Here is an 18,392-nt window from a genome sequence, read left to right as displayed (position 1 = left end):
TGGAGAAATAGTGTGCTGTAGTTATCCTATAGTTGAGATATCACATATATATATATATATATATATATATATATATATAGAACACCTCACGATGTATTCCGTATCACCCGAGGTACAAGCGCGACCGCGCGCGCGGGAAGAATCGCCCGAAGGCCGGAGGGTGATGCGGAATATACCGTGTTGTATCTTATTTATGTCATACTCACCTGAGAAAACACATTTTTCGATATCAAATGCACCAGAAGTTGAGAAAATGTTGTGCCCTCGAACAAAAAAATTGTAACAACAGCAATTCTAACGGCCGAATCCGGTATTCGAATTTCAAACCTTGCCGCACTCGGCCCGCTCGAAATAGTTTTACTCGAAGGAAGCCTGTGTGATACAAACTTCGAGCCTGTGTGATACAGAAAGTTATCACACGGTCCGGAACACCCGTATCGAACGTTTTCGCGGCACAGGTATGACATGAATATATGCATGTATATCCTGCAAATTTGTAATTTTGTCGTCCTCTGATCATGCCTTTTGTGTCTTTTTCTAGTTTCTTTGCTTCATTAATTGAATTGCTCCTTTGTGGTCTTTCTATCATTGTATTACCTTTGCGCAGTGACGTGTGAATGTTATATTGTCACCTGTACAATAATCACGCGATGACTCAAAATGGTCGGGAGGCGGTATAGACTTCCTGGCAACCTTTGACTAGTTGAGAAACCATAGGGCATTACTTCTGCGAGTTCCCCGCTGGAGAGTCCGGACAGATGTATATGTGCAGGGCTGCGCCTGATTTGCGGGGCCGTGTCCGTATTTACGGTTTAGTCAATACTCTATTGTCTGAGCTGCTGCGCAGACGGACGGGAGTCCAGCTGAGAACCTGGCGCCGATTCTTCACCTCAAGGTTCCGCATCGATATCAAATAGCAGGGACCAAAATGGCATATGGACATGTACTTTTAGTCCTTCCCTCATCAGATGCAAAGAGCGATGCCCAATGGCCATTTCCGTTTCTGTAGGTCTTGGACCACGCAACTTTTGTGCAATAACAACGGCAGAACTAGGGGCTAATTCAGTGGTAGAAATTTTCCTCGCCAGATGGTGCCCATCTCAGTTTCAATAGCCCTTGTGCCACACAGCTTTTGTGCAGCAAGGTGCTAATGGACAGCCATTCCATTGTAGTATGGTGAGTCTACACGTACAGGTTCAGCGTCCCGTTGTTGACGGGCTCAACATAATCCCTCCTCCATCCCGGGTAAGACGGGACAGAGATCGAACTGTCCAGCCAACCTGCTCCCGGTTTACCCGGACGATCTATCATCATCCCTGCCAACGGCGGAACGATTCAGACAAGTTAAGTCGTTAGCGTCTGGGCGATCATTGCAGGGGCTCGGGTAGTTCAAAGGAAAAGTGGAAATGTCTTAAGGAATCCCATTTGTCACTCTCGTGAAAGTTGACATCTCTCCAAAGTTCCTTCTCCAACCAAAATTGTCTGTGAGCTGAAAAACTCGCGAGCACTTTTCAAAATAGTACCTCCGAGGGAATGGAGTCTAGTTTTTCTCTTGTTGAAGGTCACACAAAAGCAAAATAGTACATCAAACAAATCTGAGACTAGCTAGTCTCCATTGATCTGACAACCTATCGAGTCAATGTCCTTTATAACAAACTTCTACACCAGCACGCCCCGCCCTTCACGGCACGGGTAGATAAATCGGCGGGAAATCTCCCGGTCCGTCTGGGGAGAGAATCTACCAGAAGCCGCCGCAGATGTGACGGACGAGCTGAGGCGGAGATGGATCGATGTCTGTTACAACCATTAAGACATATCTTATCAATTATTTCATGTTTTTAAGTGAGAACATCCGTTGTCAAGTATCACACAATTCGTAAATAGAACACCTGACTTCGGTCGGGGAGGTAAAACCGTGCATGTGGCACTGTTGGTATAAGTTACTAACTTGAGTGCAGTGCCACATTGTCCTCGTCTGTCCAAAAGTAAAATAAATTAAAAAAAAAAAAACATTCATTCAACCTGTCAGGTCAATGTCCTCTATAACAAAATTCTAACGTCCTTCACGGCGGCGGGAAAGCTCCCTCCGTTTGGGGGGAGAATCTAGCGGATGCCGCCGCATACGTGACGGACGAGCCCAGGCGGAGATGGATGTCTGCCGACGCCCAGAAAAATCTCCGCTACAGTTTCATTACCTCTCGCCCATGGATCATGTTGGACACGTCTCGTAGATGAAGGGACTTAATCTGTCAGGCATCCGCCAGGATTAAATTCTTCCTTATACAGGATAGATTTTGAGAAGGTTGGATTGGATTCGGATTTTGTGCGTCATGTGTCATCCAGATACCTGGAATGTGGCCTGCCACGGGTTGACAGTCTCATGTTTTTGTGTTAACACTTCGTTATCCTTGTTGCCTTCATGACAAATTGAGTGTGTGTTTTTGTGTGTTTGAACAAGAAAACTGTAGAAGGAAGGTCTGGATGGATTGTTTTGATGTTCGGCATGTGGGTGGTGTATTTTATGATCTGTCGCTAAATTACCACGACCATTATGGTGTTTTGAAGTGCCAATCGATGCAGAAGAATGTACATTTCCCCTTGTTGGTAGTAATGCATGTGCTGGACTTTACGAATGAAAACCTATATTCTAGCTTCATAACCTGACATACGAATCAAACCAATTGCTAGAAGCTTAAGATTAATCAATGATATATTCCAACAGAACATTGTTCATAACAATCAATATTTCATCTCCCCATCATGTGATGACAACACAATAATACATCATTGTTGAATCTAATGAGAACCCGGAGACTACAGACAGCTGAATCTGGGTCAGTCCGCACCTGTGGCGCCTGACCCGCCGATGTTTATTTCACCGTGATTTAATAACGTTAGAATTTCCCTGGGCATCGCCTGACCCCGGCTGACCCTACACACGACATGATGATGCCTGGTATTCATCATTCAACGTCCTGAATTAGGCCTAGGTCCCAATTCCCAATCCGGGGCCAGACCGGTTAGGTGGGGAGCAAAAAGAATGATATAAAAGACATCAGAATACACAAAATTAAAAAGAAAGATTCATGTCATGATTTGTGTATATTTCTAGGTATATATTTTAATCTTTTGTTTCTTTAAACATCCCGGCCGGGCCCAGATTTGGAAATGTAACCTATGCCTAAGGCTAACGTCAGATTTTCTATGCCCGGCCTTGCATCTTTCGGGAACGAATAGTATGATATTAATGACGCCAAACTACACAAGACGTAAAGAGAACAGTCGGGGAATTATCTGTGTATACTTTTAAGTGTACATTTCCACTTTTTGTTTCCAAACCAGCCCTACATGGCCCCGGTTTGGAAATGTGACGTTAACCTTGGCCCCCAGTGGTTGGTTCTGTCACTGCCTGCTTTTTCAATGGCTTTGGACTAACATGATGGTCTATGACGAATGAGACGAGCATTAAAGCAATACAACAAAAGCGGTCGTCACTATGGCTTACAAATAGACGCAATGCAACATGAATCGTACTGATATCATCGGCATGCTTTCAGCAATGATAGATGTTTTTGCCTACTGAAAAGCAAATACTTTCTGGGTTGTCCGGGTGACAAGTAGACCCATTCGTGCCAAGAAGGATTAATAGATAAATAATATTTATCGTCAGAGAGAACGCATTACATATTGGTCCCAGCTATGATTATTTTTTACCCTTTGAAAAGCACCGTACCTTTTGTCTGGTGATAGATAGACCCAACCGTGCCAAGAGGAATGAATATATAAATGGTATTTATCGTCCGAGGGAACGCATTACATATTGGTCCCAGCGAAAATAGCGTAAATATATATATAGCAGCAGTACTCATTAATTCCCCGACATTCAACTTCGGCGTATACATCAAATGAATCTGAACTTTGCTAGTCTTTATCGATATGTGTATGGCTGCTGCTTTACCTGTGACATTTTAGCGAACAATATTATGCAAAGTTGATCACAATTCCCAACTCAAGATTTTAAACCTACATAATTTCTTGACTGTCCAACCAACTCCAGCACCTTTGACATTTTAACGAACAATATTATACAAAGTTGAGTACAATGTCCAACACAAAATTTGAAGCCTACCCAATTTTTTGACTGTCCAACCAACTCCAGCACCTTTGACATTTTAGCAAACAATCAGCACCAAAGCTGATGAAAAGTTGTACCGTACTTTACAACACAAAATTTGAAACCTCCCCAAATCTTTCACTGTCCATCTGCAGTCTTTGTCAATGATTGAACAATCCACTGCTTCTGTGAAGTAACTTTAAAGATTGTAATTGTACAGTGCAAAATCTGCTTGAATGTTCCAATTTGTGTGCTGGAAATTAAAGTTTATCTTTCCTTCAGGATGATTTCTGCATTAAGATGGAGTGTCAAGCTAACAGCAAAGCCAGACGTGGTACAAAAATAGATCATACGTTACAGGTCCATCTCCATTTATCTTTATAAAGTTAAGCTTGATAATAGTATTATGATATTTTGACGGCTTTCAAAATAGCATGTGGGAATGATTTAGTAGCCCTCATTAAATGTAAGCTAAGGTGATATTGTATTACTTTTTCTCGTTGATTTTAGCTGCTATACTCTGAGATGATACTCCAAGGAACCTGCTCTACCATTTACATCTGTACGTTGAGTTCAAGAAAAATACAGGTATAGAAACGTGCTGCGGTGAACATCAAACAATATGAGACTGAGATAGATTTTGATCCATCGATGCCGCGTGGATCCCCTCGACAGCCCAAAGCTTGATGATGTTGAGGGTGCAATCCTCTCAAGTCAGCTGTCTTTGAGGGTGGCCCGATTGCGATGAGTGGGTGAAGTCAGGGCCAACCACGAAGCAGTAGACACATACATGTGTTGTTGTTCGTCCGTCTGTATCAACGATGACCAGTGACATCACGTTGTCCCATAAGGATTGGTGAGTCCTGCTGTGGTTGATGAGTCCAATACACACAGGGCACAGGTGGGTTGCTGAAGTAGTGGGCGGTGCGGGAGCAGCTCTGGATGCTCGCATTCTAACAGCTTTAGCGATTCTGTTCTGTTACATGTACATGTATGACAACCAGGATCGGTCTGTTACCGTCCTATAGGAGTTTTTGTTACTGAGAAAGCACATCGAGACCGTGGTGAATGTGCCAGTAAGGAGCGTTTTGACCGTGAGATCTTCTGACCCCCTGGATCCACCCTCGGACGAACAGTTCACTAGGAAAACGATAGAAGTATCCTCTTGAAGCAACCGTAGCTTTCTTGATCTAATGATACAACCCATCCTTCTGTAATCTTTCCCTGACCTTTCTTGTATTCAATCAGCAACACTTCTCTTGTGTGAAAGCAGCTTTCCCAGTCTGAGGTATTCATAGATGATACATGTCCTATTATCTTTGTTGGTGGTAGAATTTTCAAGTCTCGCGAATGTCCACAGTTATAACCGCCCCTCGGCCAGATCCTGGTAGTACTCCAGAATGTACCGCAGATATCCGGCCAGACTTCCAGCTGCCACTCCCGTCATGTGCATCAAACACCCGTCTGGAAAAGAAAGATCGCCGGTTAAGACACACATCCTACCCGTAAATGTCATCAAAAGTACTTAGACAGACGCCAACTGTGACATATACTGATGGCCTGTTCTCCTGGTAGTGATATTTGTTTCACGTTAGGCTGATATATTGCAAGTTGTTCGCAGCTGGTTTCTCTACGGACAGCGGAAAGATACACTTTTTACGTCAACTATTTCATCCCAAAATACTACGGTATTTTATTTTTATTTATCTATTCGTTCGGCTGACAATACAGGCAGTCAAGGTCACCCGACTAGTCAAGGCTATTACTATCAAGGGCTTATGTAAGTGCGTGTCAAATGACGTGTACGGTATTCAAACACAAATCAGTGCAATGAAATATAGATGTTAACAATTGCAGCGTGAAAGGGCATGACCTGTGATTTTCCTCTCTCTCCTCCGCACGCGTTTGTGCCTGCCGGCCCGCCCCGCTATCCTGCCGGGGGAGGGGGTGCTGAAGTGCCCGAAACAGCCGCTAGGGGACTGCCATTTCAAGATGGCGGACAGCCATGACGACCGGAAGAAGTCCCTGTAGCCTATCAGCCCACATAACAATGCTGAAACAGTGTCGGAAGAAACAATACATATTACCACAAATGGAGTTACACTCCCTTTCATAAGAGGCTGCGACCGCTCTAAAACCAAAGATTTGACATATTCTCAATGAATTACATAGATAAAGAACAATTTCTTTGCGTTTTACGTGTTTTCTTGTTCTTTTAATCCTAATTCTACATTTTGCATCATATTCCAATTATGAAATCAAGGTTAGCTTCTATCCGATTTAATAAGCTTTTACATTCTAGTTGAAGGGGAGCAGTCGTCAAACGGATCATTTCAATCACATTTCATGCATTTTGATAAAGAAATAACAGCAACGCCTTGTTTTGATTTGGAAAGCTTGATCTTTTAATAGAACACCATTGTATCTCTAGCTCTATGACCATGAATATATCATGATGATATGCAAAGTATAGTATGATCATTTTCACTCGTTTCTCACCTTGTTCCATGAAAAGATCCTGCCCACTTTCCAGAAAACCGTCCCCCGCTATTCTCCTCGCCTCTCTGAGAATGTTTGCACAATAAAGCGACTTCATGCCGGTCACTCCCCTTCTCTTCCTGCTCTCTGCAGCCCGGACCTCCAACTGGTCACGGCACCCTGCCCGCTCACCCACCTAGTAGTACACATACAGACTAATGTATAATGAGACCAAAAAACAAACTTGAAAGTGCCTTGACATTCGGAAATATCGACCTCAGTGGGGCCGGTATATTTTAATGTTTCCATTTGCTTTGGAACTGACGAGGAGAATGTGACAAGTGAGGAAGGTCGTGTTAAAATGCCTTTCCCTAGAGGAACAATGTTGGGGGCACAGCGAGTATCGAACGCGGGAACTCTAGGTTCCGAGACCAACACGCTACCAACTCTATTACGCCACACATGACGCCACAACGTCAACACCATCGACAAAAACTGATTTAGTATTAGTGCAAGTTATACGGAAATTTTCTTATGTTTAGGAAGACTAGTAACTTACAAATGTGCGTTTGCCAAAGGTCTGTATAAAATATTCAAAGTACCTCTAAGTAGAACAGCTCATGCGTCAACCAGTAGCCGGTGTAGCTCGGTGACGTCATCATTTCCCAACATGCATCGGAGATTTGGCACTTCTGGTCGCCATTTTGCCTGCAATGCAACAAGGAGAACACAAGAAGACATTACGATTGTGCTGTGCTAGATTTAAGAACATCACAAAGCTTCACTATTCATAGACTTTGCTATAGATCTTCTAACTGAGACTTTCAATCGTTCACGTTCACTTTGAACTAGATTTCTGAGACATCATGAGTGCATCGTCCTCGATCTGAAACTGAAACTGCACTGCCATAATGACAATGCAGGATAAAGTAACGATTGCATATACAAAACATTATTCTTTATACAAAATCGCGAAAGGTTCGTATGACAAATATACGTACGCCAGGAATTCTCCAGAGATAGATAATCTCTTTTGTGGCTATGTAGCTGGATACAGAATAATAGAACTATGCAGTAGGCGGGGATATATTGCGTTACTGTAGCTATTTCACCATGGGCTCTTAGATATATCGGACATTGCCTGGGACATTGGCTTAGAAATGTTCGGAAGACTTCTCCACAATGGAAGATCGATATAACTGACAACAAAACTGTGCATTACACTGTGCTCCTATTCACTTTGTCCTTTGCGTATCCGCCAGTCGGCCATCAAGGGTACGGAAGTCTCCAAACTGACTATCACAAATGCCTTTTCAACGTTTGATCAATACATGTACCGGAAAACGGCGCGTCCTGCTGTTCCTGTGACTCGTCTGGGTTTTGCCATTTGCGAAACGGCTTGCAATGGAAATATGGGGCAGCCTGATAATGCCAAGCAAAATAAATGTTAACGTTGTGTTTTACGGACCAGACACAAAATCAGGGTCGGTAGGCGGCGATTTTCCTTCTTTTTGTATTCGATCTCGACCGAAGTGATCCAACAAATACAGTTCAGCAATGCAAAACTAAATTTCATCGGGCACTGGTATTTTCAACATGATGCTGTGATTATCCAGATATACACTGTACAGGCATAAGTATATTAACAATACAATGAAGAAAAAGTACAATGTTAACTACACATTTTTACATCGATATCAGTTGTTCTAAGCACTAAAGTGTTTACAGAACATAAAAGACAGAAACTTTGTCATCTAAATGTCAGATCAAAAATGTTTTTCCCTTTGCCAGTAGCAAAAAGGAACAGCTAGAATCGTCAGGTTTTTGCTACGGTTGATCTGACAACTGGAAACGCAATATTTTTCCTGAGGCTCAAGCAATCGTTCACGTCACGCGGAAGGCTTAAGAAGCCAAGTCAGGACCTGTTTTATCGACCGAGAACTTGATCACAGGCGAAGGGTGAAGAGCGCAGGCTCCTTGAGTCGGAATCAATCTGAGGTGAGTACAAGACTTGCCCTCAAGTGTTCTGGAGACTGGCCAAGTGTGGGGATAAGGCGCTCTCATTTGTCTTGTGCCGTCTTCGATACTTTACTACGTGACATTTCCGTTTTTTATTCATAGCGGAGATAAAGTAATTGTCGTAGTTGCAAAAAGCTCTTTTGAAAACGTTTTACATTAAGAAAACTTCGTGTTTCATACATTTGAGAACACATCGGTCCCCCGTTAATTCCGCCGTGTCCGGTTATGCGTGTGCTTTTCAACTTGGCACCAGAACCCTCCTGATGATTGTTTGTCTTAACGTTAGGTTGCAGTTTCTAAAATACCTATGTTTGTACATAAGAAAACTTATTCGTTTATCGGTTTCGTACATGGACATTAGAACTGATGGCACATCTGTGGCACATAGGTCCTCCGTTAATTCCAGCGTGTCCGGTTCTACGTGTGCCTTTTAGATCGATAAGAGAATCCTACTGATGACTGCATGTCTTAACGCTGGATTTCATTTTCTAAAATACCCAATAAGATATCCGAACTGTATAGAATACCACAGAAGGGAACTTCGGGCCACGATCAACTTTCTAGCCGGAATCACGAGGTTAATATCATAATCTTTAAAAGCCATTATGAGGACGGGCTTTAGGGATCGATAGAGATGCTTAACGTTGGAAGTTCCGGAGGAATATCGTACATTGGGATCTCTTACAGCCTCTTTAAGACTGTAGGTTTTGAAGCACTCACACCAGGAAGAACCCCTGCTCTTTCTGATATGTGCGGTAGGTTCTGTAATGTGCTTGGGTGTGGCTGCACCCAAACACGGGACCTCAATTTAGCGTCCTATCCGAGGGACGGCCTTATCCGAGACTAAGTACTCATTTTGACCTGAGTGAAGTGAGGAAAGTCGTGTAAAGTGTCTTTCACCACGCAAAACATGTGTACATCAACATTGTGAAGATACTGGCTGCTCGGCTGAAGAACTGCCCAAGGCTATGGAGGATAGGGAAGGATGGAAGAAGAGAGTCATGTCCATCCGTGCAACCAGCACGCCCGGATGATGATGATGAAAGTGCCTTTCACACAAGATCGGTGGCACATCAACGGACTCGAACCCAGAACCTCTACGTGATGAATCGAACGCCCTGCCGATTGTGCCACACGACTCCACATTGGGGATAGCTAACATGCCAATACAGACGTTCTGTGGTAGCTAGAACGAAAGAATTCCCACCCACTCTGCTCAGTCGACCTTCCCAACCAATCAGGCAAAACCATTTTCCTTTCCGGCAAACTCCTTATTAAGATGATGGATAGGAAGAGTTAGGAGTGAAATTCTTCCCTGATTGAATCGGAATCTCCAGGCATTGCCGCGACTAAGATCCTGGATATAACTTGCCTTCTACCCAATTTCCACCAGGACGGCGCCCTCACCGCGCTCTCTCTGCGACCGAAAATTTGACAAAACGAATTGTATAGAAAATAAACAAATTTTCTTACAGTTTGTGAGTTTTGTTGTCTACTCGGTCACACTTTTACATTTTGTATGATATGCCTAGTATGAAAGTGTAGGTTACACTTATCCTATATAGGTCGCAGTCAGAGCGCAGCGCGATCGCCGTCTAGTAGAAGGGGGCCTTCACACTTCAATGTCTACCACAAACTCAACGTGATGTCGTTGGTTGTGATTTAGAGCTCATTACCAGTGATTGCCTATTCCGATTAGGGGTTTCCCCGTGACGAATTGATTCCGCGGTTTGTGAAGACGATCGGATGAGTGGATATCGACGGAGATTTACCCTCAATCAGCGGCGGAGAGGGGTGAGAAGCCGCGCCAAAGATTTTCCATCATGGATCGAGGAAGGGGTCGAATATTGGTCTTGAGAGGATCACGGCTCATTGGCGTCATTTCGACGACTACACTCCGGTCGAAGCTCCGGTCAATTGAGCCCGATCACCTGTTTGTACGCGCTTCAAACGCCATAAAGTAGTTACTCGAGCAACTGGATATGATTTTGAATGAGTTTCAATGTATCTTTGAAACTGCTCTTTCTCATATCCTAATTCAGCCAGATAAGGCTGCAACGGTATGTGTGTGCACATGCTGCGAATAAACCAGTCATCATCATCTAGACTGCGAAGATGTTTGGAAACATCGATGAAGGTTACATATCCAGGTAATGCCTACCTACCTACCTACCTAGGTAATACGATACGCCAAAAAGCAGTTACTCAAACAACTGGATATGATTTTGGAAATGGTCAGACAGTTCAAATAACATCCGATGTATTTCGACAGTGACACCGGAGAGATCTTGTTGTAGAGCAGTTTTTATTTATATCCTAGCTATGAATTGACAAGTAAAAGAGATCTACTTGCGATAGTTACGATAAACCCGTTCACCAACTAGATCTCTTTTGCATATCAATTCATAACCAGGATGTGTAAAAGGTTCCTCTTCATTCAGTGACTTACCAAACTATTCACGGATGCAAAAGACGTACTGTACAAGTCTAGCCCTGTTATTGTAGAGTGTGCACTTTTAAAGAAACGTATGGATGGCAGGTTTGATAGTGCGATACAGCCTTAAGGGATAACTGGATCCATAGAAGTTATGTGTTTTCTTGTCGTCATGATGTCAATCTAAGCCCACGAATGCCTTTTCAGCAGTTTCCTCTGTATCCCTGTTGATTCTCACTCGCGTATTTTTTATCGACAATATGGAGTCAAGCCCGATTGCGTACCCTGCTAGTCGTTCTATGGTCACGCCAGGCGGAAAGGTTATCACTAACGTCGCGCTCCTCCGCTAAATTGGCCGCACCGCCAGACACGGCCTTTGGTTTCATGACTATAGTCTTATATATGAGCGTCTGGGAAACTTTATTGACGAGAGGGGAAGTTTGTATCTATCACGTAGACATATAGTGCAAACAAACATAGATGAACATAAAAGCTTAGGAAAATTTGGTTGTACGGATCATAGACATATCGTGCGAACACATATATATATATATATATATATATATATATATATATATATATATATATATATATATACAACATTAATGATAGCAAAGACCTTGAGACCTTGTTTTGCAAAAACAAACGTGCATATATTGTGAAAATATGTATAAAACACATAAATTATCCGATGTTCCGAATACAAAATTAACGGTTACAGAAATCTAATTTAGGTCGCAGCAGGTTTGGTTTGGTTTGGGTTATTTAGATTTTCAGTATTGATACTATTACATCATTATTCTTCCTAGCGTCCAGATTGAAATAATGCAAAATAATACGACAGGAATATACACCAAATTATGACATTTGATTAAGAGAAATCAAACATAGAGTGAACTCAACACCAGTGATACACATATGGCAAGGTAAATTAAGATAAATCAATCGGGCCTTACGTTGAAGGTCGGTTGTGCCTGTTGATAGATATGGATGCAGACCTGGACTCGGTGATAAACTGGCAGCAATGACGAAGATGTCATCAGCGCCGAGCGAGGTGCTTTCAACTCACCATCTAATAATGCGGGAGCTGTCACTGGGGTCCTTGACGTCTGCAACTTAATTTTCCGGCTAATAGAAGCGGACGGATCAAGGCCTAAGCGTCTGTCGGGGAAAATGGCGTCGGGATTTGAATGTGAAGACGGGGACGAAATTGAGTTGACAAAAGTGACACTCGTGTGAGGCGGAAGGTTGGTTCAAAGTCGACAGAGAAAATTAGTTTTTAAGCAAGGCTGTTTTATGGTTGTTTGCTTGCTGAGTTGTTCAACAGAAGTTAGACGGTTGTGACAGGAAGGGTCATGCCGGAGAATGGCAGACTATGCCTATGTAGAATGTTTGATTGTTAAACTGTTTATGTACGCGTAGAGGCGGCGTACCTACGTGGTCCATGGAAAGATAGCCAGAGAAGGAAATCAACAGAGAAGAGTTTGCCAGCCTTTCAGGGTTCTTTTTAAAGGGACTGCAGAGAGATGGCAACCCCTATGAAGATGAGTGTTTTCACGAATAGTGGACTCAAAACTCCTTTTGCCTATACTTAGGGTAAGAGAGCCAGCGTAAATGCCTATACCCTGCACTCAGTTAACGTTATTGATATAAGGGCAATAATAAAAGAATGTGATGCTTGATAGCAAATATTCCAATATCAAAATACTCGCCTGAAGAATTCCAAACAGCATACAAAACTGATTTAAAGACACTAGAGGACTTCCGGGCTAGACAAATGGGAATATTTCTGCAAACGTCCACCTAAAAGTAACAGAAACGACCTTCATCTTGTTCACGATCGAATACCCTCCGCTGAATTATGTCTGCCAGATGTACAGATGAACTTTGGGGATAAGGTAAGCAACAGTAACTACCAATTTGCAAGGCACCACCCCACAGGGTACGCGCTGAATTCCAAACTAAACTACAACAACTCCCTACAGAGAAACCGCTGGATATTAAACAATCGAGCGCACTTGAACCGAAGGGGGGTGATTCGCTTTCCCAGTTTGATGGATTAAGCGAGCTATCTCTCCATACAGCTTGCCAGGGAAACGTCAATACTTGTGATACTTCATCTCCATCTTTCATGAAAACTTCCACACACATTCGGATATTGTCGTTACTCAAGGAGGTAACAGTATATAGAGGCTATTTATAATCTGTCTGCGCTAACGATCATGTATAGTATTACATGAAATGTCGCAATCCATGGTCTATTGTCTATTACCCTTGTTGAAAAAACAGTTGGATTTCACTGTTGAAAAATCTTCAACATCTTGGTTGGAGCTTTAAAATCACCTGAAACTAGGGGGTGGATACCGGTACAAAACCGGTAGAAAAAACGGACCGATTTGAAAATGAACAGATTATACCGGCAGGCGTTCTAAGAAAATAACAAGAGCGAAGTAGAGGAGAGTCGACAGTCATTTTTACCAAGTTTCTACAGTCAAACTTGGTATAAAACAGAAACATATAGTGTTGTTTACATGAAGATAAGATTTTGAAAACGTCAATGGTCGTCGGATACTCCACCAAACAGAATCCATCGTAGCGAAATGGACCATTGTTTTGAGTATTGCCCATTCACAAATTATCACATATGATTAGGTCCAGGTTCACGTCTGGACCTGGACCTGGTCCTCTGGACCTGGATCGTACATGTACCTGAATTTTCTGTACCGGCACCCACCTCTACCTGAAACTGATTATTACAGAGTGCGGAGGTAACGCTAGTTCACCTTTATCTGTGGGGTGACCTTTATCCGTTGTCTTTAAAAACAGCACATTTAGGAGTATTAAGTCTGCTGACAAAATTTGCAATATCTTTAAAATGTTCCGATTTAAATCCACCGTCCGTCGACTTCATATCCCTAAATACAAACAACGAAACAAGGAATATAGGTTACCCTCGGATAAAGGTGAACCAGCGTTAGATTCCAACTTAAAATCCGCCCGGAGTTGTGAACAATCGAACGTACGTACTTGAACCGTAATTCAGGGCAATTTGCTGTCACGGGCTGATGGATGGAGTAACCTATCTTTCCTAACAGCTTGCCAAGAAAACGTCGATACTTGCGATAGATCACCTCAATATTTCATGAAATTCTCCTAATAACTTTGAATATTTCCAGTCAGATCAGACTGATGCCCATGGCAAAAGAAATGCGGATCATTCGGAAAGATCTCTACCTGAGTCAGCTTATAGATGTGCCCTGCGTGGCATAGACTGTCATTCACGTATTACACTGTTTAGCCACAGTCGACGCTGTAGGGCTGATATCTATTAGGATTTTACCATGTTCAAGATAGATCGAAGGAGGCAATATGTATTACTTTGCATATTTCCAGTATATACGCATGTGTATATCAAAGAAACGTCGTACGTATAATGTTACATGTTCCATTTCCTATCGTACTTTGGTGAAAAGGCTCTAGTGCATGCAGTTGGATTTCTTCTCCAAAGCACCCAAACCAATGATTACCGGTATCACAGAGAACGGGCTAGAGCCCCTGTCGTAAAAACCGAGGGGGATCAGAAACAATCGAACGTACTTGAACCGCAGCAGGGTAATTTGCTTTCATAGATTGACGGATTATGGGACCTATCTCCCACAACAGCTTGCTACCAATAGGTCGATACTTGTTAGTTTTAGTTCGAGCCAACATGAGCCAATGTTGCGTCCCATGATGCACCGTTATCGACAGTCCTTTGGGGGATTGAAAATGGGGTAATATAACTCCTTGTCCGTCGCCATCTTGGTTGTCCGTTACGGTCACGTGATGTTCGATCTGTTCGATCTCGCGCTCTGGGTCTCGCGATAGTCACGGTGAGGTCAGCTGCATTGATATCAACGCACTGCTGCCTTCCTTTAAAATTCGAGTCTGTTTTGAAGCGGAAAAACGTTATCGACCAAGAGCAATACGGAGAATTTGATTTATAATCTAAACAGTGTATTGTATTTAACTACGTGTCACCATTTTGATGTAACGGTTAGACTTCTAACTCTAAATGCTGAGGAGTACAGGACTCATCAATGACAAAGTAGTCAAGTTCACCCAGCAAAAAAACTTTCATAATGTTTCTGATTACTCAAAAACAAAAACAAATAATATCAAGTCACAAACAAACTCATGAATGATTCCGTCAGCTTACCCTGTCCCCAGCAACTCTGACAGACACCTGTCGCTGTCGTCCTCGCTGAAGGGGTGGTCACGTGGTATGGAGGGCGGGGACAGGAGGGCGGAGTCTGTGGTCCTGCCGGTGACGTCACTCTCCCAGAACCCTGGCTGCACGATCGGGGATAGCTCTGGAGAAACAAACAAGTAAACAAAATGAGTCCTGTCTGTAAGGATATTTTTCCTTTTTCAATTTCCAACTGTTTCCAACCCCCCACCTCAGCTACAAAGACTGGAATGAAAAAAAGTTTAGAGGCAGGTTATGGTTCGAGCGCATGGCCTAGGCACTAAGATAGGTAGAGAATTGTTTTAATACCGAAGGGCGAACCAGTAGCAACTTTGCTGTCTATCTACCTCTCTTATATTGCTCCATCTTCCCACCCTCTCCCTCTCTCAATCCTTCGCTCTATTCGTCTCTCTCTCTTTCTATATCTCATTCTCTCTCTTTAATCTGCGGGACAAGGCAAACTCAATGTGCGCTTGGAACGAAAAGGCTGAAGAATCCCGTGGCTGCCCCTCTGTACTGCCCTTCGCGGCTACAAATTCAGACGCACCTGTCGAAGGTATTGAAAGACCTTTATTGTACATTCATGCCTCGACGGGTAAGGTACAGGTCACTGATAACAGACATAACAGACATATGCAGAGACAACAAGATACAATTTAACTAATTGTAGGTACTAAGCTAACAGGATGGTCGACATCACGCCAGAGCACACAGAAAGCCCGTCTCTTACTTAATCTCTCCACTCTAACTCCCCCTCTCTCTCTCCCTCCCTCTCTTCCTGCCTCTCTCCCTCTCCCCCGACTATCTCTCTCTCTAATTCCCTCTCTATCTATCTCTCCTCCTAACCTCCCCCGTCTCCCTCTCTTTGTATATCATTCTCTCTTTCTGTACCTCTTTAGCTATCTCTCTTTATTCGCCGAGACAACTCAATGTGCGGCGTAGAAGAGGCATAAACCGAAAAGGCGGACGAATCCTGTAGATGACCCTCTGTACGTCCCTCCGTACCTGTCAAAGGTATTAACCACACCAGAGCCCACAGAAACCCCGGCTCAGCACGTGTCCTCTCTCTTTCTCTCTCTCTCTCCCTTCCTTTCTCTGTCTGACTCTCTCTCTTTCTTTCTCTCTTTCTCCCCCTCTCTCTATGTCTCTCCTTCCCCCAGCCCTTTCTCTCTGTCTCATTCTCTCTCTTTCAGTCTCTCTCTCTCTCTTTATTCAGCGAGACAAGACAACTCAATGTGCGGCTTAGAAGTTATCTACAAAACGAAAAGGCGGATGAATCGTGTGGATGCCCTACGCGGCGACGAATCCTCCCGCACCTGTCGAAGGTATTAACCAGACCAGAGCCCACAGAAAGCCCGGCTCAGCACGCGTCCTCTCACCGGAGCTCCGGATCAATGGAACCGCCTGGTCAGCCATCCATCACTGCCAACCCGCGCGATCCGAGGAAAGAACCGTCTTGGGAGAAATTCTTAAAGGAACCCTGAGGGTTTCTTGATGGGTGCCGCTCGGCGATAAGAGGCCGTTATCGCAAGGTCATCTGAAGGGTACACCTCCGAAGAGAGTCTCTTACATTTCATTTAGTTTGCTTCATTTGTTGGAGTGGTATTCAGGCGAGTCCGCCCTTATAGCCAGGGGCTATCATTCAGCTCAGCCAGTGACTCTCGCGCACTTACATTTCTGGCCAGCGCAAACGTGGGTGTACTTCTATCGATATTTGTGGTTGATTCTTTGAGAGAGAGACTTTGATACACTTTTACCTGCTAAGGATGTGGCTAGTTCCAAACGCTCGGCTTGTGGCTTGCAAAGCCGCCTATGTAGTATTTAAACTCTTACAAATTTCTTTTTTCTATTTGCTTTTGGACAGACGAAGACAATGTGGCACTGCACTTAAGTTATTTCGATTTGTGCAGTTTTGACCGTACACATGCAGAAAAACACACAGGAAGGCTTCGTCACTTCATTTCAGGTCAGAACTGTAAAACTTAGCAAACCCAGCTCCCTCGTCCCAACTTCTGGGCTGTCTAATCATTACAAATACAGGACCTCATCTGACGCGGAAGATATAACGACACCCTTGGTGCAGCTATTTGTGCTGTTTACCGATTCTCCACCCTCTCCTAGCCTCCTTCACTGGTGTCTCTGGGGGCCATGGCGTAAGTTTTTTTTTTGGGGGGGGGGGAATTGGCGACTTTTTAAAACCCGGGAATACGCCAGGACAGGAAACATGCCGGGAAAGGAATATATACCGAGAAGCTGGCCCAAGCACGTCGTACAAGCTTCCCCGGTATGTATTCCCTTCCCGGCAATTTTTCCCATCCCGGCATATTTTCCTTTCATTCCCGTTTAAAGAACGACAAGGCCCCCAGAGACGCCTGTAAAGGAGGCTAACCCTCTCCGAGGACCAACCACGAAGGTGCACGGGTCAGGAGCTCACCGGCTCACCGGGACCGCTCGGGTGTAATCACAGGATCATCGGGACCGTACAGGGGCTCAGGTGGCATCACCATTAATCTGCCGAACTGACCTACTAATCCTGCATTTCAATTACCCGCGTGTCGGACCGTCTTCTGCATTATTAGTGCACGACCGGATGGATGGATTTAGTTCATGTCACGAGTTCTCTCTTCGTTCGTACCGAACCTTGTAGTGCCTGGTGGCACATATGGCAGCAAGTTCCCTTGTCGTGTCACTATCAGGGTACATTTTACAGGGATGTGTTGCTAGCTCTTCCTCTTTAACATGCTTGAGGCAGCAACTTCTTCCGAAAGACAGATGCAGCCCCAAACGAGATGCCCTGTCCAGGATTGAAACGGGGTCTCCCAGTTGTCAACTAAGTTTTGTTTTATTGTAAGTACAATGGACAAAGGCATAGATATAGTGGCGCTGAACTCAACTACCATTACTTATATCATGCAGCGCTACAAAAAAAAAGCTGCATAAGAATAGACAAGGACAAACGTAAGCAAATTCAGTGAACACATGTAAGCTATATTCTATTAAGATGCCAAGTTAGCTCAATCAAATTGAATCAAAAGTATGTAAACAACAAAAGCAACGTATTCAAGGATCACCCAAATCATATTTCTGTCGCTTTTTGGTTGCGCGTTGATGCCAATCAT

The 18,392-nt window shown here is 43.7% G+C and overlaps 1 protein-coding gene across 1 annotated transcript in view; it reads right to left on the bottom strand.

Annotated features, from left to right (window-relative positions):
• Positions 1-7,185: 7,185 nt before the first annotated feature.
• Positions 7,186-18,392, bottom strand: part of LOC118428635 (UPF0764 protein C16orf89-like) — a 45,886-nt gene continuing 34,679 nt past the window's right edge. Inside the window, exons 3-4 of the mRNA XM_035838742.1 lie at positions 15,244-15,397; positions 7,186-7,300 (exon numbers count right to left, since the gene is read on the bottom strand). Coding sequence (XP_035694635.1) covers positions 7,186-7,300; positions 15,244-15,397 — 269 coding nt within the window. The remainder of the gene's footprint in view (positions 7,301-15,243; positions 15,398-18,392) is intronic.

This window comes from Branchiostoma floridae, chromosome 13, assembly GCF_000003815.2.
Source record: "Branchiostoma floridae strain S238N-H82 chromosome 13, Bfl_VNyyK, whole genome shotgun sequence".
Classification (NCBI taxonomy): domain Eukaryota; kingdom Metazoa; phylum Chordata; class Leptocardii; order Amphioxiformes; family Branchiostomatidae; genus Branchiostoma; species Branchiostoma floridae.
The sequence above is the reverse complement of the archived record's forward strand: the minus strand, read 5'-3'. Positions and strand labels throughout refer to the sequence as shown.